The sequence below is a fragment of the Diabrotica undecimpunctata genome, chromosome 7 (assembly GCF_040954645.1).
Source record: "Diabrotica undecimpunctata isolate CICGRU chromosome 7, icDiaUnde3, whole genome shotgun sequence".
NCBI lineage: Eukaryota > Metazoa > Arthropoda > Insecta > Coleoptera > Chrysomelidae > Diabrotica > Diabrotica undecimpunctata.
The window spans coordinates 39,203,349-39,230,313 of NC_092809.1; the positions used below are offsets into that span (position 1 = coordinate 39,203,349).

Sequence of the window (26,965 nt, forward strand, 5' to 3'; positions counted from 1 at the left end):
TGGCCCTATACTCATGTTGTATACATGTATATACCTTGAACGTCGGTCTCCAGCCTACTGGTTTGGCCAACGATGCGTGAAATGTAGAGAAGTTTATAAGCGCATAGGCCGCTAAGAAGAAATTTGAAATTAACGGCGCAATCAAATTTAGTTCACCTAAAACAAAACAAACAATTCTAAAATTACATACAATTATTTTTTAATACCATTAAACGTACATCACGAATGGAAAAAAGTGTTCTTACCGATTAATATAAAAGCTACAGCTATGATGAACGTTAAAACGTATCCTCTCAACGGTTCGTTGTTGTTTCCATAACCTTTCGCGAACCAAAGTATCCAGGGGTACAGCTTGTCTTTGCACAAAGCTTGGAAGACCTTCGGCGCCGATACTAAAGACGCCAGAGCCGAAGATAGAGCAGCTGCAAAGCAGCCTGCATAAATAATGGGTCCTACCCAGGACACTAGTTCTACCACCTAAAATATTAGTGTTTCCATAATATCGTTTATCATCATTAATGTTTTTGACTTAACACAAAGAAAAAGCGTTTTTAATCGGTTATGAGTAAAACTAAATGCTACAACTCAAAATTGCAACTTCGAATGTAATAAGCCTTTCTGCAGCTTGTCTCTTGAAGGCAGTCAATATTTTTTTACTCTCACGTTTAAACAAGAGTTCGAAATATTTTTGCAGACATAACGTTTACGAGACTTCTCATGGAGTATGTTGTTGAAATTATTAGAATTTTCAGATGTCTAGTCAGATTGCCGTGTTTTAGATCCTGAGCAATCCTTCTTACATATCTATGTAAAGAGGGGAGTTCGAGCATTACTTCTTGTTACGAATAGCTTCTAATTGCAGACAGTTTCTTAAGCAACTGACGGAATACCATTACAAAGTAACTTTATTATGGGTGCTGCCAGGGTAAAAAGGAATCGTGGTAATGAAAAGAATTCGGAGCATTGAAAGCAATATCAGAATATTCTCTTTCCAAGATGACTACTGGTTATGTGATACCATTCTCACAAGTCCCGCCCAAAGCGACATCATAGTATCTGCCTTATACATACATAGTATAGTCAGAATTCTTCTTCCTCTAGTGTCGACTCCACTAATGAAGGTTGGCTATAACCATTGCAAATTTGTTTCTATCTTCTGCTTTTCTTAAAAACGTCTGTGTGTTTAATCCAGTCCAGTCGCCAATGTTTTTTAGCCAGGATATTTGTCGTCTACCAGAATTCCTTTTCCTTCGATTATATCCTTCATAATCAGCTGCAACAACACGTACTTCTTATTTCTAAGTATGTGCCCCAAATATGCTGTCTTTCTTCTTGTAATTGTTGTCAAAAGTTCGCTGTCTCTTCCCATTCTGTGCAACACCTTTTGGTTCGTAATATTATCGGTCCGTCTTATTTTTAAATTTCTTTTAAGAAGCCACATCTCAAAAGCTTTCATCTTTCTCATTAAGTCAACACTAACAGTCCTAGCTTCGGCACCATAAAGAAGAATAAAGTGTATATAACAGATTGAGTTTTTTGTCACTCAGAAATTTCCTAATCTTCAAAAAGACTGCTCTTGATTTCTCTATTCTTGATCGAATTTCGGATTTAGATTTTATTTTATCCACTTGTTCAATATCTTCATTTTTTTTATCTGGGTCCTTGTTATGACTTTACCTCTTTTACTGATAACCATGGTTTTTGTTTTCTTTATGTTTATTGTTAAATCAAACTGTTGCTCAGTATCACAAATTGTGTTTAGTAGCGTCTGCAGGTCTTTCTCACTTTCATAGACAATGACTATCGTTGGCATAACGGCTGTTATTTATATTTTCACCATTTATCTTGATCCCTTCTGTACAGTTTTCAATTGCTTGTGTAAATAACTCTTCGAAGTATATATATTATATAGTAATGGTGAAAGTACACAACCTTGTCTCACACCTCTATGTATCTGTGCTATTTTCATCTAATGTTACCACAGCTTGTTGGTTCCAATAGTTCTCACTATGTTAATATCATTTTTGTCGAACCCTTTTCGCTTTTGACATTCCAGGAAAATGTTACGCTTAACTTTGTCAAAAGCTTTCTCATAGTTTATAAATGCAACGAAAAGATCTTTTGGTTGGTCTCGACATTTTTGAGCAAGAGTTGTGAAACTATACAGACCTTCTACTGTTCCGAAGCCATAGTAGTCAGCGTAGAACGCATAAACAGCTTAACGTAGAGATACGCATTCTAAGGTGCCGTTGGGAAAGGGAGGCGATACTGAGTACGCAGATACATTCAAACTCATAACGCCTAAATAACTTAATATTCAGAAATGTGTGAGATGTAATTGGGAAGTGGAGTGGACGAAAAGACCAACAATGTAGAAAAATCTACTATGTAATGTTGGAAAAAAATTTAAGCTCGTCACTCTATTATTAAAGGTCTAAATAAGTAAAAGTGGGGAATATAATGGCATAAAAGAATGCAATACAATATTTTTATGATCTTTTTGGTTATAGGAATTGGAACACTTCGGTCTAGAAAAAAATTCAGGTCTCAAGACTCTAGAGCATTATAAGAAAGTTCCTCTTTCACGTGACCAAGAGCACGGCCAAATCGACGCCATAGCATTTGTCATATAAAGATGTAATCAAATTATAACGATCAAACTACTTCGTATATAGCAAGTGAGGTATCGTTGGAAAGGAGAGAAGACATCAACTATGTGTGTATATGCAGACAAATCAAGCATGGCGACATACCAAAAGGATCTTAAGCTCACAAAGCTTAACCATTATTACATATAGACACGTTTAAGATGTGTGGAGAGTCCAGCAAGGTAGCAAAAAATAATTGTTGTATAATACCAAAAGTTCTTAAGCTACTATTATTGATCTGAATATGACACGTGACCTATTAAATGAGGGCGGAGAAGAGAGCTGGGACTGTAATGATAGATAAAAACAAAGACATCATGATAAAAGGCTACTTGTATATCGGTATTAATAGTCAGATCGTGACGTATGACAGAACAAATAAAGAGGATGATGACTAGAATCTGAAAGTACAAACTATAAAGCCTGTTTCAGTGCTTATCCTCTATGGACGTTCGCTGTCATTTTGGTCCAGATAATCTCGTTGAGTGCTGATCTGAACTGAGTAGTTATCATTCCAGTACACTACTTAAGATTTTTAAGCCATAAGGTTCTTCTTGTACTAGATCATCGTTTACATGTACGATTCAATAAAGTTTCTCGCATACGCTCGCGCACTACACCTAAAAAGGTTCTATACATTTGTACATTGAATCTATGAGAGTTTACACCTCAGCGCAATTCAATATTAAAAACAAGTAGCAAAGAAGGCCTTAAACATTCTAATTTTTTATCTTTGTCTGATATTTATAGAAGACAAGGCAATACAACATTTTTATGATTTTGCTTTTTATTTGTGTTTATAGTCTAATCGTCAGATATTTGATCTCTAAAAACAAGAGGAACAAGCTTAATTTTGCTAAGAATGATTTGAGGCCGTACAGATTTACCAAGAATCTGTACGCCCTGCGCGGCGTAAACAAATGTTTTAAACAAGAAATGTACCTGAAATAATTAAAAAAAAAATTTTATTAGCATTTTTTAAGTAGAATGAACGGTTCTCTCAGAAACAACGGTTGAAGCGACCGGCGATTTGGAATGTCAGTTACGCTCGCCAAATCAACTTTTTAACTTTAATTTGTATCAACTCAACGGTAAAAATCCGATATCTTTTCAGATTGTCCTATTAAAAATCAAGATGCGTTTTAAAGGCGAGAGAGCTTTCGTATGCAATTTTTGCTTTTTTTGCCACAATGAAGTAAGTTTTTATAAAGCTGTTAAATAAATAAACGTGCTATTTTTGCCATTTTTTACGATTCTCATGAGATCATTAAAATTTATCACTTCCATTGACCGGTCGCTGTGGAATTTCCATTGCTAGAGCCTAATTTTCAAAACCTATAACATAAAACTTGATTTTAACTTTTGGTAACAATTATGAGGCATTTGAAATATGCTTAAAAAACGCCCAAACGTTGGGTTCGAATTTGTAGCTGAAGCTGTGTAGTTTCAAAAAACGTACCTATGCAAAACCTTTTGCATCTTTTTGTGATCTTAAAATTGACATTCTCAGCAAAATTTAGCTTGCTCTTATGATTTTTAGGGTTCACTGTCATTTTTGTCTCCAGCGACGACTGGAGTATTAGTACAAAATTTGCTTTCAGTTTAATATTTACTTGAAAATTATTCTGTAAACCATATTTGCATTCACCAGGATGGCATATAGGCCAACTGCCATTTGCATAGTCGGTTATGTTGCCAGTGGCGTCTCTCAGAACAGTGCAACCAGCTATTATCGCCATTATGATATAAGTTATAGATGTTATTAATATAGCCAAGAGAGTTCCTTTGGGAATAGACGAGGAAGGATCCTAAAAACATCAAATAATTAATAAAAATAATATTAGTCGGCTAAATTACATTTTATATATCACCAATATTGTATATTTGGCGTATTACTTATAAATTTACCTTTAGATCACCAGATATATTAGCTCCTGCTAAAATTCCAGTGGCAGCGGGGAAAAATATAGCAAAAACGCTGAAGAAATTGTGTGAAACACCTTCAGACAGTCTATAGTCAGAAAACAAATTGTGGTATGCTAGGGTAGCTAAAATTTAAACAATTAGTGAACGATAATTTTGTATTACAGAGAAGAGGAAAATGTTGCAACTAAATTCTTACACAGGGCACCAGGCCCTAGATAGTGTCTCAATACATGAAAATTTCCAGAAGCAAATTATTGGTAATACTTATAATTTTTAGTTTCCTTTTTTCTTTAACTTACCATTATAGCCGACATAACCCTTCGCTCTAGCTTCGAGCGATCTTGGACCAATAAAGGAACCAACAAAATAATCTACAATGGCAACCACCAGGATCACCAACAGTCCAAATTGTGCCTAAAATAGATTCTTATTAACTTGTATACTAATAAGAAAATAATACATGGTTTTTTATTTTCCCAACTTACTTTTGCTTCCCACTCCATCCCGAACACCACTATTATTGTTAAAACCACAATAGTGACGCTTCCAATGATCCTGATGTCGTGTACGTCGCCATCTATGATTTTTAAGTGGTATACTTCCAAAAGATCTTGCAGGGATTCACAGAAACCCACTACATACATAGCGCAGGCAACGGCATTGGCCAATGAAAAAATTAGCCCGATCGAGCCGCCGAATTCTGGTCCCAGGCTTCGGGATATCATATAGTACGTTCCACCTTAAAATTGTAGATAAACAATGTTACTTATTAGGTGGAGTATAGGTGCAAATATGTTTAGTAATAGTAATACGCATCAAGACTAGGAATGACTTTCGAAATTTTGCCGGAATCTTGATAAGCAGAGGAGATAGCAGGCGTGTGTAGAGCAACTGAGAGTACGAGCAAAAGGTGGGCAGATCACAGTCGTAAGAAGAAAAGGAAGGAAAAGAGCCAGTAGAGAATTCTTGAAAATAAAAGGTTAGTTTGCCATATAATCAAAAAAGACTTTCAACCACGATCATAACTAGATCATAATTTTTTTTTTTTAATATTTTATTCAGTGATTTCATTTCACAATAAATATAATCTTTTAATTCAGATATAAAAAAATAAAAGAAGTAATATTTCTTGAAAGAAAATTTTTGTCTTGATTTAATTTAAAAAAGAAAACAGAGAGGAGATCTTTTATTTGAATACAAGTCCAAATAATTATTGATAATGTGTATAGGAATTTTAATGAATTTGTAAGTTTAATTATACGGATTAGCGCATATGATATATGACTTTGATTAATTGTAAAATTGTCTGACTTTAATAATTTTTTTTATTCTTTTTTAATAAATTATTTAATAGTTAAGTATCACAAAATTATTTCGTTTAATTTATTTTCCTTTTGTCCATCCTTTCCTCAAATGCAACTGCTTAAAGAATACTTTGAAGCCACTTATTATAATTAACGATAAAAGGAGCCCTGAGATCAAATTTTAATTAAAATAAATTTATTTGTTTTTGCAAAATTAAGCCTAAGTCATATTAAATGTCCAAATTTGCAAATCATAATATATATATATATATATATATATATATATATATATATATATATATATATATATATATATATATATATATATATATATACAGTGGACGCCCTCTTAATGACGGGACCTGGCCAAAGGTCGGATAATCAAAAATGTACATATATGTATATAAGTACATACATGTGTATGTATGCACATAATTATGAATGTAAAATGTACTAAAAAAAGTCTGATTTTCTTTTGTTTTTTATGTTCCATTGTTTCCTTGAATGAGTAGTCATGCTACTTTTTAATGAACATTACATCTGCCGCTGTTGGCATATTTTGTTGCTCAATGTAAAGTGAAACAATGTAAGTGGTAGAGCGTTTCTGGCATCAGCATGACTAACAGTATTGCCGTCTTCATCTTCAACCTCTTCGTCTGCTTGATCTTCGTGCATAACTGCCTGTACGATTTCTTCATCTGTCAAATTGGCATTGGTCAAGTCATCATCAGCTCTAACAATCCATTCTTCATAATCCTGCAGTTGAATATCATTTTTACAGAGTTTTTACAGGTCATTCATCAAAGGTGCAATATCATCTGGCTCTTCCAAAGGGGTTTCATCAGGATTAGAACTGGATTCAATCACTTTCTCTATGTTAGACCATGCTTTTCTCCAAGATTTTACGAATGTTGAACTTTGTATTTAATTAAAAGCTTTAGACACGATCACAATAACGTCTTTAATCAGCGTCTTTCAAAGCATCGAGTAGGCTTTGTTATCTAACTCAATTTTAGCCAAAATTTCTGAAAGTAGTTTTTTCCTATAGCGCCTCTTAAGACATTCGATCACTTCTTGATCCATTGGTTGGATGATACTTGTTACATTTGGTGGAAGAAAAATACATTTAATTCGAGGCTCCTTTTCACTCTGAATGTTTTCAGGATGTGTTGGTGCATTATCCAACACCAAAATAGCCTCGACTGGTAACTTTAAGCTTGTTAAATATTTTGCTATACTAGGACAAAATTCATTGAAAAACCAATCTTTAAACACCTACTCGTCCATCCAGGCCGATCTTTGATTTTTATAGCATACTGGGAGTGAAGAAACGTTAACGTTTTTGAATGCTCGAGGTTTCTTAGCCTTTCCGATTACGAGCAGGGGGACCTTATGAGTTCCAGAAGCATTACAAACAGCGATAGTAATTCTCTCTTTGTTCATTTTGAATCCAGCAGCTGATTTCTTCTCATTACTGGCAGCAAATGTTTTTACATGCAATCGCTTAAAGTTTAGTCCAGTCTCATCTATATTGTAGACTTGTTCGGGCAGTAATTCTTCCTTTTTAATTAATTCTTGTAATTTATTTTTCCATTCGTTTGCTGCAGTTGGATCAGCTGACAATTTTTCACCGCACACGCTTAAAAAATGAACACCGTGACGTTTTTTCCAGCGTGCCAACCAGCCATCGCTCGCATAAATTTTTTCTCCATTATCAAACTTACCATGTAGTATCTCAGCCTTTTCTTTTAAAACCGGGCCACTTATAGGCGTACCTTTACGACGCTTTTGCATAAACCATAATGCGTTAAGTTTGTAACTTGCACAAAAACAAACTACGACTAGTGGCTAAAGTACATTTGGTCGTACGGTACGGTCGATAATTCCCAAAGTTGGCTGTATACCACATAGTTAAAAATTCGAACATTGAAGTAAAACACTTTAAAATTGAAAAAGAATTAAGTTCAAAACTTTTTCGGATTAATCAGTCCATCTTCAATGAACTTTGTAGTCATTATTGCAAAATAACCTCAAAACCAAACAGTGGTTAAGTTTACATGGATTGAACTATACTTGAAAATATTAAATTATATGTCAGTATGCCGATGAAATTAGATTGCCAACAGGGAGCATAAGTCCGTATTCGAAAAAGTTTTCTACATCCGAACTGTAGGAATGTAGGAGCTGGCATTCTCATAGAAATTGATCTAAGTTCCTTCCAGAACCTCATGGAAACATTCAAACAAATTGGCGTCTGGTAGAGCAGAATGTCTCCACATAATTCGAGAGTATAGTTTAGTTATAAGTATTGAGTTATAATTTTATGATAACTAGTCAGTGTTGAAATAAATTTATGAAAAAAACATCCGATAAATATTTTGTGCAAAAACCTTTAGGCCATACGTTATTAAAAAGAATATGGCTGATAAGGATATACAGTATGATGCAAATGTATGGAATAAATTCATTCTTTCAGAAACAGACGACTTTTAAAAAAAATCTTAAAACACGTCAGTTTTAATTTTTAAATGGCCACCAACTGCTATATGTGTTGGACATTACGTCATCAGTGTCGGCGTAATGACGTAATCGACGATTTTTTTTAAATACAAACCGAGGTCACGCGACAGCTCATTTGAAAGTTCTCCTTATCGCCTTGTTGGTTTATTAATACAATTAACTTACAATAAATGTTTACTTAAGTACAATTAAATTACAACAACTGTTCACATTGACGACCTTCAGCAATAATATAATGTGAAAGATGGGCAATAAATTATTTCCTAAAGTTTTCGATGACTTCAGATGCTATTTGTGCAATTTCCGTTCCGATGCGCTCCTTCAACCCTTCTACATTATTCGGTCGATTTTGATACACTCTGCTTAAATATCCTCACAAAAAAGTCTAACGGAGGAAATCTGGAGACATTGGTGGCCATTCGATGGGCCCCCTTCTACCTATCCATACCTCAATGCCGTAGTGTGGGGGAGCCCCGTCATGTTGGTACCACAAATTATTTCTATTTGGAAATAGCTGATTCAGCTGTGGCAACAGATAATCCTGAAGAAATTCTAGATAACGAGAAGCAGTTAAGTTTTCCTTAAAAAAATATGGCCATACAATTTGATTGTTTATAATGCCGGAACAAAACATTCACCTTCTCGGGATATTGTGTACTATACTCTTTCATCCAATGTGGATTTTCACTTGCCTAGTATCGATATGTCTGGCGATTTACGTGACTCTTCAGCATAAAACACTTTTTATCAGAAAAAAGTACCTTTTGTATGAAACCCTGATCTCTGTTACATTTTTCCATGATGGTTTCGCAGAATTTGATTTTTCTTCAAAAAAGTCATCTTTTAATGGCTCCTAGACCAGATGTACTATGAATGCCACTTCTCCTTTTTTAGCACTTTTACAACAGTTGATTGGTAGACATTCTTATCTAGTGCAACCTGCCTCGAACTGGTATGGTGATTTTCTTGAAACGCCAGTACAACGTCCAGTTTCTTGGCCTCGGATATTAATTTTCTACCACTTCTGGGAAGATCTTTAACATGGCCCGTTTCTCTAAATTTTTTTTCAATTTTACTTACTGTTGATTGAGTAATTGGTTCACGATTGGGGTATCTGCTCGAGTCCTCGCTCTATCTCCATAACCAATCATGATTAAAATCTCGATTCGTTCTGTTTCTGTTAGTTTCATTTTTGTAAATCCTGTTATTAATGTCGGCAAAAAACTCGAAGAGTAAAAATTTGACGTGTATTATTTGACAGATTCACAGATCATTGACAAACAAAGACGAGTCAATGACAATATTAATTTAAATATTTTTGAAAAATTACTTGGAATACTTACTACAATAATTAATTTCAGATTATATGTAGCATTGTTTATTATCAATGTATTGTTTTTTCGGAACCTGCAAAAAACACTATTTTGTTTTAATCCCAGTGGCGTTCCTTAGTGTATTTTAGTTCAGTGAATGAATATTTATTGTAACTCCATGTTACTTTACAAAGTTCATAAGTTTGGGGAACCCTGTAGAAATAAATATACAAGTAATTACATCGTTGAAAAGACGATAAGGAGACCTTTAAAATGAGCTGTCGCATGACCTCGGTTTGTATTTAAAAAAATCGTCAGTTACGTCATTACGCCGACACTGATGACGTAATATGTCAGTATATTACACACATATATGTCCACACATATATGTCAGTTGATGGTCATTCAAAAATTAAACTTGACGTGTTTTAAGATGCTTTTTAAAAGTCGTCTGTTTCTGAAATAATGAATTTATTCCATACATTTGCATCATACTGTATAGAGAAATCAATATTTACATGCTATAAACAACTATAATAGTGTGATCCACAATTTTCAAGGTCTAGGGCAATAAAACGTGTTGCTAATAATTTAACTAAAAACTACGTAAGTATTCATTTTTAAAATAATAGGACAATAAGTTTTTATTTACGTTTTCCAAGTATTAGCAATTAATATCTGATTTATCATTTATTTTATATTGTTCGTTTAATATTTATTTTTATACTTTGTGTCGACTTCTTGAAAGCAAAGCTACAATAGTAGAAATATTTATTAGAGAACGTTTAAATATTTTAAACAAACATTTGAATATTCAAAATTATGAAAATGTGGGGAGGAATGGCCATGCTAATGACTTTCAAGAAACGATATAACTGTAGTAGTACATTTCACGAATTTGCGACTATTTTGTATTAGGTGAAATATTTAAAAAATCTAAATATTTTCATAACTTTGTTAGTTACCATGAAATTGTCTTTAGTGTTTTAAACATTTCCGCGTAAAAAGTGCAGGACACATAAATTATTTCAAAATTATACTGTAAATAACTTCTTATTAATTCTACAAAAAAAGATTATAAAACGATTTTTTTCAATTTAGAAATTATGTACCTACTTGTTTCATATTTTCATTACTAGAGCAATTTACTTTCATACTTTTTATGTTCTGCAGTAGAGTGGGCCATTGGCTGTCGAGTGTCTAGCGATAATCCAAAACAGTCGCAAATTCGTGAAATACAGTAAGTATATATGATTTTCTAAAATTTTCTAAAAAACGAATTTGTCAAATGAAAACGTTTATAAAATCACATTGTTTGTTTCATATATAACCAAAGATCGGATAGGAGGACAAAGACGGGTAGGCCTAGCGTAAGATTTAAGAAACAAAAAGATTAAATATATATGGGAAATTCATGGCCAGCAATGGAAACTAATCTTTAAATAGGCTATGAATAGCTATAAATGAGCGGCGCCATAGAGTTAGATAATTATGTATATTATTATACTTCAAACCAGTAGCGTTGTGCGCTAGCTGTCTTTTGACACCTCGCGTGATTTTATCTTTGATACCTCGCGTTTTTACCAGCTAGCAACCCTAATTTTATACCATTTTTCCTCAGGCAAACTTATATCATCATAATAAAAAAAAGCTTGAATTTGATATAAAAACGCGCATATACGTCATGAGCAGCATATTTTATTTAAAAAATAAATGAATGAAATAACATTTTTGGCAAAAATTAATTAATATTAATTGAATTAAAAATATTTGCGGCCACTTTTTCACTGACAACCAATTGCCTTGTGCACTTTTTTGCCTTTTTCACACCAACCAGTGTGTCGAGTTCTATGTATTGTGTTTAAGTGTACATTGGCTAATAACGAAGGACAGTTAATAACGTTGTTTAGAATTTTAAACAAAAATAACATATCAGCTCTCAACCTGCGGTTCTTCAATGTAGCAATGTTAAATTGAGACATTATTATAAAATAATCTATGAAATAATTTTTAGTATTTTTTATATTAATATGTGCTTTAAAAGCTAAAGATCTTAGAAATTTCCTCTGAACGCTCTCTAATCCATCAATGTATACTTGATAAAATGGGGACCAAACAACAGAGCAGTATTCAAGACCTGAGTGAACAAGAGAGCAATACAATAATTTGAATACAATAGGTGAGAGATCATGACTGTTACGATAAATAAAACCAAGATTACGAAATCCTGTTTCCTTAATTTTAAGAAAATGGCTTCTAAATGTCAATGTACAATCCTATAATACACCCAAATCTCTTATCTCAGTAACTGAATCCAAGAGTACATCATTAAGAACATATCTATTAGCTATTAGATTATTTATACGACCAAATGAAATACAAGAACATTTAGTTGGATTTAAACTTAAACCATTTTGTTTTGACCATAAACATATATTATTTACATCATCTTGCAGGAGATCTCCATCCGATTTATTATGTATACAACGAAATAACTTAAGATCAACAGCAAATAGCAGGAAGTGTGAGTTTTTGATAGCCTTACCAATATCGTTAATGAACAAGTTAAAAAACAAGGGACCACAATGAGATAATTGTGGTACACCAGAATAACAATGGAATTCTTTTGAAATATAATTGTTAATACGAACTTGCTGTGTACGTCCCATCAGAAAACTTTTAATCCAATTAACAATGGGAAAGCCAAAGCCAGATGCATGAAGTTTGTGGACCAAAAGATTATGATTAACCTGGTCAAAGGCCTTTGAGAAATCAGTGCAAACGCTGTCGACCTGAATTTTATTCTCAAATGCACCCAACAAGTATTGTTAGTAATTGACAAGGTTTGTTACTGTTGACTTCCAGTTAGAAAATCCATGTTGTTCATCAATAACTATGTTTCTGCAAGCCTAGGTTAGATTTATCGATATCAATTTATCAAGTAGTTTCGGGATTGATTGAATAGTTATACCTCTATAATTGTTAACACACTCGCGATTGCCAGATTTATAGATAGGTGTAAGAAAACTATTTTTCCAATATTGTGGAAATACAGATGATGACAATGATAAATTGAAAATTTGTTGTAAAGTTTACAAAGGGAAAAAATACAGTTCTTAATAAGTGATGCAGGTATACCATCAGGCCCTGAAGAATATGTAGTTTAAATATTTAAACTCATAATCCCCTCGAAAACATCGGTCAGACTAAACTTCAGAATCTGAAAATCCACACTATAGTCCAATTTACAATTAGGTAAATTATACTCACTATCATTATGTACCTGAAAAATAACTGGCAAAAAGATTGACTATTTCATCACCATTCTGAGCTATTACATCCCCACCTTTATTAGACATTACATTAGGATAAGCACTAGACCCACGTGTAGTACTAACGTACCTCCAAAAAGAGTGGGGATCACTTGAAAGATTTGCTTGAATATTCTCTAAATAGTTCTTATAACATACTGCTTGTAATGATTTACATCTTTCCCTTAACACCGAAAATTCCTCATATGAGTTGCCTGATGCTTTAAAATTCCTGTAAGCTATTTTTTTCTGTATGACTTCAATTAATTCTCGCGAAAACCAAACTGGAAAGTTTATTGATTTAAACCGTTTGATAGGAACAAACATATTGATGGCATCATATAAAATATGGTAAAAATTTTCTAAGTAGCAATTTATATCTGATTTATCTAATACCTTGTTCCAAGGAATTGAGGCTAAATATTCGTTTAAAACTTGATAATTACATTTTTTTAAATCATGATAGAAGACATCTTATGAACGTTATGAACGTAGTGATCCTGCAGTGGGACCTTAGGTTATAAGTTTTAATGTTAATTGTAAAAATCTGAGACATGTGACTAAAAATTAATTGCTTAAGTACTTACCTCCTTTTATAACGCCATTTGTACTTATAGCTGACATTGAAAGCGCCGTTATTGACGTTACTACAGTTGTAGTCAATATTAGTACAATGGACTGTCCTGGAAAAGGCCAAATAATAAAGAAGTTAGAATTTGTACTTATTTTTGAAGTCAAGCCAGCAATAAAAATATATAAAGTGTTAAAAAATAAACACTTTAAAAATGTCTAAGGAACACAAAGTTTTTTTCTCATATTAACATCAATTTAGATTGGATTTTAAAAAGTGATATACCGTTATAATGCCTGGTACAGCACGACACCGGCTTGGCATGCTAAAAATTAAATTATCAATTTCGTTTTGAGTCAAGAAGAACTCTTTCTCTCGCAAGAACTCTATAAAAACAACACGAGCAAATTAAAAATATGCCAAGAGATTTCCAAAGGGTTTGTGTTAGACAAAGGACTCTAACAAGGATGTTGTCTGTGTGTCTGTCCCCGACTTTGTTTAAGATCTACTTAGATCAAGCGCTGAAGATGTGGAAAAGGAAATGTAGTCGTGTATAAAAATATTTCTAAACGACACCACATTGTATACACTATGTTTTGCAGACAACCAAAAAGTCTTGGTTCAGGACTACGAAGATCTAGAATATGTAACACGCAAACTGATTCAGGAATATTAGAAATGCCGCTTAGAAGTAAATGTCAAAAAAAAACAGAATACATGTGTCTATAAGGAGAACAACATAATCAAATTTTGGAAGAGCAACACCAACAAATAAATGATGTAAAATGTATAAATATGTAGGCATACACATAATCAATGACGGCAATTTGGATGAAGAGATTAAACACAGAAATAACCATGAAAGACAAGTAATTCGGCAATTGCACATCTTACTGTGGGATAAATAATTTCGGGGGAAATAAACAAAGAATCTATACTGAGGAGAAAGCCATAAAGGCTATAGAAGCAAAAAAAAATGCAATTTTAGAGGAGAGAGACCGGTAAATCAAGATTATACAGAGTAAGAATCGAGAGAATTCAAGAAATTATGGGCATTAAAAATAGAATAACAAAGGACATCAGAATAAACCAACTAAGAATATTAATCTGGACATCATGGAGACAACATGGAGATAAAAGAAGGGCAGACCGAGATCCAGTTGGAGAGCTGGATTCAGTCGAGAAGGATATAATAGTGAGAAGAATAAAAGAGTACCTTCTTAATGACCGGGACCAATGGAAACTGGAAATCATTACAGATATAAGATACTTGCCAACTGGGAAAGTGTAAACAAATCATTCAAATGATGACTATAAGGAGCCTAGTTCTATAATAAAATATATTGGATCATTACAAACTTTGTTTTAAAACGATTTACATGCTATTTTACGAGTATTGTGCAAAATAGTATTCCCGATAAAATCTATGTTAATAGTAGTAATATTTTTCAATTCTTATTAGAAAAAAATTACTATACATTGTTAATTGATCTTACCAATTCCTGCTTGTCCTACCACCCACGTCAGCCGAAGAAACAGCATAACACCCCAAATATTTAACAGGCATCTTATCAGCACCCCTTGAATCCAACCAAACTTTAATTGACCTTTGGTTTCGATTATTTTACCATTAAGTGGTCCTGTTGAGCCCCGCTGATCCTAAAAAATATTTTTTTATTTATCGATGGGTGAGGTTTTTTTATATAATTTCTGTCGCATCAAATACTCAGGTTTATCAGCGTCATGTCGAGTTACATTGTACTAATTTACACTTAGGTTGCAATTATGTAATTAAATTACAATTGGTGGAAGGGATGGGTATTCCCATATAGTATAGAAGTTCCCAGTATAGAAATTTTATAATATTATTTTTGCATAAAATATTTTATTTTTTCAAAATATGTCATTTATGATATTTTTTCATTTTTAAGAAACATTCCCTGTACCTAAATTAATTACTTTAAGAAATATTTTTAGTTTTCTTCAAATTTCGGGAATACCTTCAATTTTTGTAAGTAGAAATAACTTAATAAATAACAAAATTATTGTTATTTAATAAATAATTAATAAAAAATATAAACCATAACAATATGCAATAAATGTATTAATGTCTTCTTCTCCTTCTTCTTCCTCTTTATAATCAATTCTGCTTGTTCATTGGCGGATTAATACCTTTATGGAAGGTTGTCACTCCATCTTTTGCGCGGTCGTCTGATACTTCTTCTGCCGATTGGTGACTTATCTCTTGCTATTTTGACGACACGGGTTCCTCCATTCTGCTTATGTGGTTATTCCATTCTTTTTTTTCTATTTTATGTCCATTCATTTATACACTTTATGTTACATTTTCTTCTAATGTCTTCACTTCTCTTTAGATCTCTCAGGGTATTTTCTGGAATTCTTCTCAGTACTGTAATCTCTGCCGTTTCCAGTAGACTTTGCGTTGTGGCTGTGTCGGGTCTTGTTTCTAAGGCGTATGTCATTATTGGTCTTACACTGGGTTTATAAATTCTTAACTTCATCTCAGTGTTAATGTGTCTGTTTCGCCATATAGTGTTATTAAGACATCCTTCCAGTCTATTTGCTTTTTGTACTTGATCTCTCACTTCTTTGTCCAGGTCTTCATAGCTAGACAGTGTAATTCACAGATATTTTATTTCCATTACTTGTTCAATACTGATACCATCAATTTCTATTTTACATCTGGTTGGTTCTTTGCTGACTACTATTGTTTTAGTTTTCTGCGAAGAGATTGTCATATTAAATTCTTTTGCTCTCATGTTAAATGTGTGGACCAGTCTTTGCAGACTATCTTCAACTTGGGCTATCAATATTGCGTCGTCTGCGTAACAGAGTATTGTTATTTCTTTGTTTCCCATTCTGTATTCTTTTCCTTTGTTATCGCCTTTGATGATTTCATCCATGATCAAATTGAAGAGCATGGGGTTCAATGAATCCCCTTGTCTTATTCCGCTGCCTTTTTCTATAGGTTCTGTAGGTTGTCCATCTATTCTGACTTCCATTTTGTTGTTTTGGTAGATGTTTTCAATAGTTTTTATAATATTTAGGGAAACTTCTCTATTACACTGAAGATAATTTACATGTTTGAGTCTTACTCTGCCAAACGCTTCTTTATGTCAATCAGATACAGAAATGCTGGTCTATTATACTCTAGTGATTTCTCAGTAATTTGCTTTATAACGAATATTGCATCTGTAGGCGAATTAATGTGATATTAAGAAAATAAGTCTAAAGTAAATGTTCAAAATGTCCACTTCCAATATCTATGCAAGTTTGTAATTTAATTTAAATTGGACCGAAATTTAAATGACCGAGCCACATTTCTTAATATTTATACAGCTGCCGGAACGAACCATGGCCGGTGGGAGAAATCCTGTCTGCGTAAAGTTGAAGTGGGTGTACGACAGAAAAAGTATTCGGAAAAAAGAAGTAAAAATCTTTTGTTTGCAGTTTTACGTAGGATGGATTAAGGGGTAAACAATATATAGGATAATAAATGCCATTTGGGTTCTTGTAGATATATTAAACGCAGTTTATGAAGAGGCAAATTCGAATAATTGTTAATATTCTAAGAATAGTTATACATTCTAAGAATAAACAGTAATTATATTTTACTCTGAACAATAAACGAATTTGACTCCATTTGAATTCTTGTAAATAGGAGCAAAAGTGGATAATGAAGTACATTTTGAGAAAAAAGAGTTACGATTTTAATGCGAATAATAAATTAATATTAAAATAATTTTTAATAATGACCAATAAATTAATAATAATAATTTTATACACTAAATAATGACTTTTATTTGAACTTAAGAAAATACAAATAATAATTTAGTCAATGAAAAGTTCTGCTTCTAAGAATTTTTGTTTTATATTATATATATATATATATATATATATATATATAGATCTAGCGGTTAATGTGGGCCCCGTACTAAAACGGTATTATACTAACTCCAGGAGAATATACACCGTGTATATTATTATCTGGGTAGCGCTTTATGTAGACTCCGACCAACATGTAGGATTAAATGAACTCCGTAATAGGGTAAAACACTTTTGGGATCCGTATGTATTCTTCCCCGTACACAACTAAACTCCTCCGATGTTGCCAATAATTTGATTAGTCGTAGATTTTTAAATTTTATAGCAGGTACGTTTTGGAACTTGAAATTTATTTAAATATCAATCAATTTATTCATTCTGAAATTTCACAAATACTTGGTTAATGTAGTTAAATATTTTATGGTGGTAATTTATATTACTTGCTTTAATTATTTTTAAACTTAAGTTAGTGTCTGTTATAAGCTTGGAAAAGGCAATTTTTATGTATTAGTATTTTTTAATGCATTGACACTGAAAAATTTATTATATAAATGTACGTTCCGATGTTTCGATTGCTACGTTTTATGATGTACAATATTTGTTTCATAAAGTAGTAAAATTTAAATTATAATAATTTGTAAATCAATCTTAAAATTACAATTTTTTACTGTCTAATTTCAATATTTCAATTTTTAAATGTAGGGAATTCAATATCTTACTATAATACTTTAGTATGTAACTTGTAACAGATACTAAAATAATAAGTAGGCATAACATCTAATTTCGCTTTAACTATAAATGTATCGTATAACGTAACGTAGCAATCAATAGTGAATCATTACTCAGATAAAATATTTCGGTGACTTTATGGTAATTTGATTATAGCCAACATATCTATTACAATTATTACATATAATATGTTCGGTTGTTTTAAAAAATACTTTGTCGCTTGTAAATTTTGTATCTTTCGTGATCAGGCATACGAGTATTTTATTTTTAATTTAGAAGTAAATGTATATATAATATTCTTTTTTCTGTCACTTATTTTAAATATGGTTCACTTATATTCTTCTTGCTTATTTATTTTTATTCGTAATACTTATAACGTACGTAATAACGTACCCGTTGTTGCAAAAAGCAACAACGGGTACGAAAGATATCAGGTATCAGGGGTGGTATTTGTCAATCTAAATGCCGCCTACGACACATTAAATTAGAGGACATTTCTCCAAATACTGTATGACAAACTGTAAACATCGTTTTATCCGCGTATATCTACAGAACAGAAGATTTTTCGTATCATTCAATGGTAATATGGAGAACGCAGACAAACGGTCTCGCTTGGCGTAGCGTAATGGCACCTACACTGTATTACATTTACACAAATGATCAACAGATACCAGTAGATACTAGGATTTTCATGTAGACCATACATTGCACAACCAAAAACTTTTGTTGCTGGAGTGGAGAAAAATCTAATAGATGCCTTAAATATAATAAAAATGAACTACGATTTAATTTTAAGCCAAACCCCGAAAATCTTAGGAACGCTCCTTCAATTTTCCCAACACAGGCGCTTTCACAAAACTGAACATCCAATAGTGTGATGAAATCCTTGAACTCTGAATTTCCTATAAATACCTTGTAGATAGTTTATATCGCACGTTGTCAATCACAGAATCTTGTTTAAAACTAAAAGGCAAACTAAGGACCAGAAATAGTATGCTCCGCAAGCTTGTCAGCTAAAAATGGGGCGCACATCCTTTCACCCTTAAAACGTAAATGCTTGCACTTTTCTTCTTGCTTAACTGTCTTTTTCCTTTTATTCCGATATACTCTGTACGAGTACTAGAAACCAATTCGTTAAGGATTTTTGCTTAGTTGAGGAGATATGTTGTGGAATGCAATTTTTAGATTTCCCATGTCTCTAATAACAGTTTTATCAACGTCTGTTTTTCCTTGCAATTCTTAGAAGGCACAGATTAAAGCAAAATACTGAATTTGGTTTCAAAAATTAGTTTACGTTTTTTAACCAAGTTTGACATCTTGGCGTCTATGCATGTGTCCGATCTACCTTAAGCGATTTATTTTCCTAAACAATATATTTATAAGAGCTTTCTTTATTTAGTATGTGTTCTTATTCTATACGGATTTGTAGCAATATGATAATGAGGTTAAAAAAGTTTTCTTATTATTTTTCTTTCAAATATTCGGAGTTCTTCCTTATTTGTTTTAGTCATTGTCCATGATTCGCATTCATGTATTAAAATAGGTCTTAAGTGAATTATGCTCTGTATTGAATTGCTTTCTTCTGTTGATTCGCTTGTATTTGGTTTTTATTTTGTTGATTTTAAGTAAAACATTTTTCGTGCTCTCTTCACTTTGTTGAGGATGTCGTTTGCGGAGAGAGTTTCTTATAAGATTAATATCATTAGCAGATGCTAGGACTGCTTTGTACCTTGAGCCATTAATGAACTGCATTTTAAATAGACGTTATTTCTATTTTGGTAAGCTCTTCATTAAATTTTTGAATATTTGAATCGAGAATCTGTATTTTATTCAACTGTTTTATAACACAGAGTTTCTTGGCGCCTATCTTTATCTCTGTTTTTTTTTTGTTTAGCGTATCATTATTTTTCTTCCTATGCCGTCCCCATTAACGAAGGTTGGCGACCACATTTCTAAAAGTATCTCTGTCTTTTGCAACGTGGAATAATTCGTCTACAGTCATCTTTGTCCAGTCACGAATATTTCGCAGCCATGACTTCCTCTTTCTACCTATTTCCTTTTTGCCATCGACTCTACCCTGCATGATGGTCTGCAGAAGACTTTATATTCCTTAGTATGTGTTCCAGGTATGCAGTCCTGCGTACTTTTATTGTTCTCAACAATTTTTTGTCTCGACCCATCCTTCTCAGCACTTCCTCATTGGTGACCCTGGCAGTCCATCTAATTCTCAACATTCTCCGGTATATCTAAAATTCAAAGGCTTGAAGCTTCCTAACTATTTGCGCTTTTACCGTCCATATTTCTACTCCGTACAATAGTTGAGACCAGACGTAACATTCAACAAACCTCAGTCTCAGCGCAGTATTAAGATTTTTGTCACAGAACAATTGCTTGAATTTTAAGAACGCTGCCCTTGCCATTTCTATTCGTACCCTGATTTCTTAGTCTGAATCTAATTCTTTGTTGATGTAAGCTCCCAGATATTTATATTTTTACTCCCGCATCATTATTAAAAGAATTTTGCTGAATTTCGATCTAGGGAATCCGGTGGTATGTACATGATGTTTCCATAACCAACGTTCGAAAATTTGTCTTACTGTAAAGTCATGAGGATTTTACTAGGAAATATAGTGCTGTTTAATAATAATAAAGTTCAAGCAACAATTCCTATATGCACTAACTTGGTACTGATATCTCTGCTCCCCGATACCAGGTAGCAGTCCCGAAAACAATATAACTGCTACACTCATGCTTTCAATTATCCAACGATTAGCCAGTCCAGGACTATACGCCTTATTATGGTACTGATGTTGCTGCTGTCCCTCATAAGTAAATATAATATGCAAGAAAGGTTTTGGCAATTTAATAGGATTTTGTATGTTAGAATATTATTTCTCCGAGAAAGTGAAAAATATCTATTTGCTATCCGGATTTAATTCATAAATTAAATATTAGAATGCTACAAAATAATGCTATTAGCAGCAAAAAACGGTCTGATAGTAAGTAATGAGAAAACTAAATAAATTTCTTTAACATACAAGAGAGAGGACGTAGGGTAGGGCATAACGTAACAATAAACCCATATAATTTTGAAAGATTGCAGCGTTTTAGGTATCGTAGATAACGCTGTCACATAAGAAATAAAATGGAATATTCAGGTAGCTAACTGATGTAAATATAACCCACATAACACTTTTAAATCCAGAAGTCTAATACAAATCCCTAAAATCCTAAAATCCCTATTGACTTAAATGTGACGAGAACGCTGACAAAACAATGTAAGTAAAACTTAGGTATTAATTAGATCAGGATTACTAGAAAAGCCATCAGAATTATTTTCCAACTTACAAAGGTCCGAATACTAACCAATACCGAACCGGAACTAATGCCAAGGTCTAACAGATATATAAAGATAGCAACGTCATACAAGAGACTAAATCTCAACGCCAAAGTTACGCTGGCTACATCCAAAGGCTTTCTAATAACTGCATTTCCAAGTTAAACTGGGAGAATGCCCCGAGAGAAAAAATGCCCTCAGGACGTCCACGAATCAACAGGGGAGGTAACATATGGTCAGATTTAGGAATAATGGAACTACCTACCGACCCATCATATTTATCAACACATGCCTGTACAACCAACTGCTATCCAACCTACAATCAATACTTATCTGTTGGGAACTATCAAATCCATTACATGTAGTCAAACGAAGTAGGCTTAAAAAAAGTTATCTTAGGAAAGACACTAAAGAAATATTGATACATATTTTTAAAACGTTATTTACGTGGCTAAGTTTTCAATAGGAATGAGGAGACAAAAAGCAGAAAAGCCAATAGAACCTTGTTGCGTTCTGACTATACTATGACGATAACCTTTACAATATAAACAATACTTGAGGCAACTGTTTGTCTCAATTTTGTCATTCAGAATAATTATGTCTGTATTTTTTAATTTGCTAATTTCCATAGATTCTAATTTCCATAGAATCTAAATATATCTTAAGGCCTTTATTTTAAATATACTTTTTTAGTAATGAAAATACGTAGATAGAACCTGGAATATACATTTAACCTTTAATCTCTGGGATAAATCCATCTCCTAAACAATGGCGCCGATATATTTAGTTAAAATTCTGTGCACTTATTTTAACCGTTTATGTCCTTATCATTCATATATGAGTTGTGACCGATATTACAAACTCATTTACTTTTCACAAAGAGACTTCATATTAACTATACTTATTACTATACAAATCTGATTCGAAATATCGTCGAAAAGTAACAGTGTGTAAAATTATTTTTAATGAAAAGTTAATTAGCCATTTCTTATGGGGTTCAAAAGAAAAGCCTTTACGAAAATTTGAGTACAAATAAGACCACCGTAATCAGTTGTACCCTGGGTAATGAATAATTAATTAATCGGCTAATCAGAATCACCCGGTCAATATGATTTGTGTCAAATCGGTCCTTTTTAGGATCAATTATTCTAATAATGTCTATAAATATTAAGGGCATATCTAAAGATAAACACACTTTACTTTACTTAACCTTATCAGACATATGCGCTTAGCACAAATGTGACGCATTTCTAGTGCAGAAAATACATAGAAGGCAAAAAATAGTGTATTTGGTATTAAGCTGATCGCTGAAAATCACATAATAAATGTAAAAGTGCTATCTCTGCCGGCAAAGAAGCAAAGAAAAACTTAAAATGAGAGAGGACAAAACCAGTCAGCTGAAGGAACCTTTTAACGATGTTGAGCTTGGATCCACTATCTACGTATATAATGAAGAATAGTATGGCACTGACTGAAGATCTGAGCACAAAGCTTATTATAAAATTTGAACCAAAAATACAACAGTTACTGATATCCAAAGTCTTCAGATAAACAAAGCAAAGACAAAGTTGTTGCCTTGCTTAAACCTGGCAAAAACTCCAACGACCACAAAAGCTATCGGTCAATATATTTATTTTGTCAGCTTTACAAAATACTTCTCAAGAGGTAAAACAGAAGAAAAACTCAAATTAAAAGACAAAAGTTGCTATAGACAGGAAAGATCATGTACGTCACCAATACTAAATCTTGCCCAACACAGCAAAGATGGGTACAAAAGATATTAGGTATGAGGAGTGGTATTTGTCAATCTAAGCAGCAATTTGCAGTTTTCATTCAACATCTAAGTTACGTTATGCCCTACTCTACGTCCTCTCTCTTGTATGTTAAAGAAATTTATTTAGTCATCTGGGAAAAATTTCTCAAACGATATTAATATTAAAAGGGACTTTAAAGAGCCAAAGCACGCTAAACCGTAAGGTGACTAAACCACACAAAATGGTTATTTGAGAAAAATTATAGCTCGTTCCAGAAAGAATTGTAAATATAACATTAATGTAATTTAAGAAGAAACGCTGAAGAAAAAAAACAGTAGCGGTTAGCCTAAATAAAGAAAGACAAAAAGATGTAATTTAATGTTTTGAAAAAATCTGATCCGAAGACTATCTGAAAAACATTTCATAGTATAGACATCGAGCGCGGCGATGCCTTTGCCGTCTGGCGGCCTATATCAGAAACTTTTACTACCATTTGACTATTTGTGTACGATTTTGTGTATGGTTAAGTGGCACACCACAAAAAGTGTTTTTATTTTCTCTTTTGTTCAACAATTAAAATGTATTACTATACTTCTAGATGTTCCAATACAATAAAGGATAATAAACATAAAGCACAGGGTTCAAAATTTTATTATTTTCTATGTGCTAGTTATTATAAACACATAAGCTATACTACAATCAAAAACTATGACCACTATGAAAAAATACGGTAGACTATAACTACATTTGTGCTTTAGCACTATAGTAAGAACAAGATAAAAATCAAAATTCCTACATAATTATATTAACGAGAAGTTAAAAAAACTTCTGTTCGTTATCAGTAATAGAAAGCGCATTTCAGAATATATTATGAAAAATGTTGTTGATATTACAATATCAGATGATAGTAATACAAAAATAAAAAACAACTTACCTTTTCAAAACAACAATGAATCACTTCATTTTATCACGAAAAATTTAAAAATTGCAATGTAATTGAACCCATTTTGTGAGCTATAGTTACATTGATACTTATGTGGCAATTAACTGTAAAGTCATTAGTCTTTTCCGTCGTATCATATTTTCCTAATATTTTTTGTAGGCAAGCGGTTTAGTTTGTGTAATATAATATCCCCAATTCGTCTCATAATATTTAGTTTTCAAAACAGCTGTTAATAATTCGTTCACATTTTTTAGAGCTCTTTGCAGTACATTTGAAAATAAGTCGACAGTAAGATACTTTACTTGTAGATTACTCCTTGTTAAATTAGTTTATTAGGTAAGCCTAGTTCTGCCATGGTATTTCATAGTTTTATTCTTATGATTATATCAGTGTTTGTTTAAAATCTATAAATAACTAGTTTAATGTTTTTTTTTGTATTCCCAACATTTCTCATTAACTGCCTAATAGTGAATAATTGATCAACGATTTATTTGGGTTTTTATGGTTATGTCCATGTTTACTTTTGTAAATGTCCACGTTTGGGAACCATAAGTTAGAACAGGGAGTACGCATTGATTGTATACTTTGGTCTTAAGATGCTGTGGATATCTTTTGTTTTTAAGAATGTAGCTTAGTTTGCCAAATGCCGCCCATGCCAGTCTAACTCGTCTTTTTATCTCTGCTGTTTGGTTTTCTTTGTTACGTTTTATAGTTTGACCCAGATATATATAATCCTGAACTTGTTCTACTTCATCTTGTCCGATCCTCATTGTGATGTTTTCATCTGTATTTGTTATAATTTTGGTCTTGCTGTAATTCATATTAAGGCCTATCTTTCCAGCTTCTACGTCCAGTTCTTTCATCATTTCAAATAATTATTCTCATTTATCTGTTATCAATGCGATGTCATCAGCGTATATTAGATGGTTCAAGCGTTGTCCATAAATTTTTATACCTTTTTCTTCCCATTCTGATCTTTTAAAAATATCTTCCAGAGCCTGATTGAAAAGTTTCGGTGATATTGTGTCACCCTGTCTCACGCCTCTATTTATTTGTATTGATTTTGTTTATTCATATACTTTAATTGTTGTTTTTATATATATTGGCTATTAGTTCCGTATATCTGTGGTCAATTCATTTTCTTATTCATTTTTCATTATTCATTTGCTCGTTCTATAAGTATTTTCATACTTAGTAAATGGTCACTTGTGCTGAATCCCTTCCTAAACCAGCTTGTTCTTTTGACTGGTATCCATCGAATTTTGTCGTCAATCTATTGGTTAAAATTTTTGTTAGGAGTTTATACATTACATTGAGGAGTGTTATAGGACGGTAGTTTTTTATATCTGCTTTATCCCCTTTCTTGTTTAGGATAATGGTTACGGATTCCTTCCAGTTGTTTGGGATTCTTTTTTCTTTTAATATCTTGTTAAAAACGGAATGTAGATTGTTAATTACCACTTTTCCACCATATTTCAGCATATCTGCAGTTATTCCATCTTTTACTGGCGATTTGTTGTTTTTCATTTCTTTCAATGCCTTCTTTATTTCTGATTTGCTTATTTCTGGCTGTAGCTCTGAGTTGACATTTTTTACTTTAGCCTTAAGTTGGTTTTTAATTGTTTCTGGTGGTTCCTTTTTTGTTTTATATAGTTCTGAGTAGAAATGGTGGATAATATTTATAATGTCATCTTTAACGTTTGTTTCTAGTCCGTTTTCATCTTTTTTTTGTTTATTTCACACTTACCTAATTTCGGTCTTAAGCATTTCATATTTTTGTTGTTTTGTATTACTTTTTCTATTTTTATTTCTTGTTCTTTTCTCTTATTTTTTCTTATTATTCTGCTTATTGTTTTATTGATTTCTACATATTCTATAGCTTCCTTCTTTTATCCATAAGCTTCTTTGTTTCTGTTGATATATAATTGTTCTTTTTTAGATCCTTTTTTGCTATTTCTTTTCCTGATGTAATCATCGTTGCTGTAAGTATGTTGTCTATTTCATCTATATCTTTGTCATCACTGTCTAATTTTTAAGTAAGTTGTTCTTTTAATAGGTCTTTGTATATCTCTTTATATTGCCCTAGTTTGTTTCTATCTACTAGATCCTAGTTTTTAATTATTTTTCTTTTCATTTCATAGTTATCGTCAACACTAATTTTTGCTCTGACCATCCAGTGATCGCTACCTGTTGTGAATCTGTTAAGAACTGTTACATCTTTAATGATATATCGTTCCGTGGACAGTATGTAGTCGATCTCATTTTTTGTGGATCCATTAGGGCTGACCCATGTCCACTTTCGTTGGGGCTTCTTTTTGTAAAAGGAGTTCATTGCGTATAGATGCTTTTCTTCTAGGTAGTTCATCAAAGTAGCACCTCTATCATTTCTCTGACCATAGCCGAAATCTCCTATTTTAGTTTCTTCATTGTTTAGTTTTCTACCCAGTTTGGCATTGAAATCTCCAATTACTAGTATAAGACGATTTTTATGTTCTTCCATAGTCTTTAATATATCTTCATAAAATAGTTCGATATCTTCCGTCATCATAAGCTGTCGTGGGGGCATATACCTAGATAATTTTAATTAATGTTCTTCTTATTTTAAGTATGACATAGGCTGTATTCGGGTTTCTTCTTTTCGTCGAGTTTCTGATAGGCCTATGATATCTCATTTTATGGTTGTTAATTCTTCTTTCAGTTCATGTACTTATTCATCCGTAGACATCGATCTAATATTGTATGTCCCTATTGACAGGTTGACGG

General features: G+C 32.5%; 1 protein-coding gene across 1 annotated transcript in view; it reads right to left on the reverse strand.

Annotated features, from left to right (window-relative positions):
• The window catches only part of Ncc69 (sodium chloride cotransporter 69), an 85,451-nt gene that overhangs the window by 7,602 nt on the left and 50,884 nt on the right, over positions 1–26,965 (reverse strand). The window contains exons 4-11 of the mRNA XM_072537134.1: positions 15,090–15,252; positions 13,610–13,705; positions 5,060–5,313; positions 4,874–4,988; positions 4,557–4,696; positions 4,262–4,456; positions 246–477; positions 35–156 (exon numbers count right to left, since the gene is read on the reverse strand). Coding sequence (XP_072393235.1) covers positions 35–156; positions 246–477; positions 4,262–4,456; positions 4,557–4,696; positions 4,874–4,988; positions 5,060–5,313; positions 13,610–13,705; positions 15,090–15,252 — 1,317 coding nt within the window. The remainder of the gene's footprint in view (positions 1–34; positions 157–245; positions 478–4,261; positions 4,457–4,556; positions 4,697–4,873; positions 4,989–5,059; positions 5,314–13,609; positions 13,706–15,089; positions 15,253–26,965) is intronic.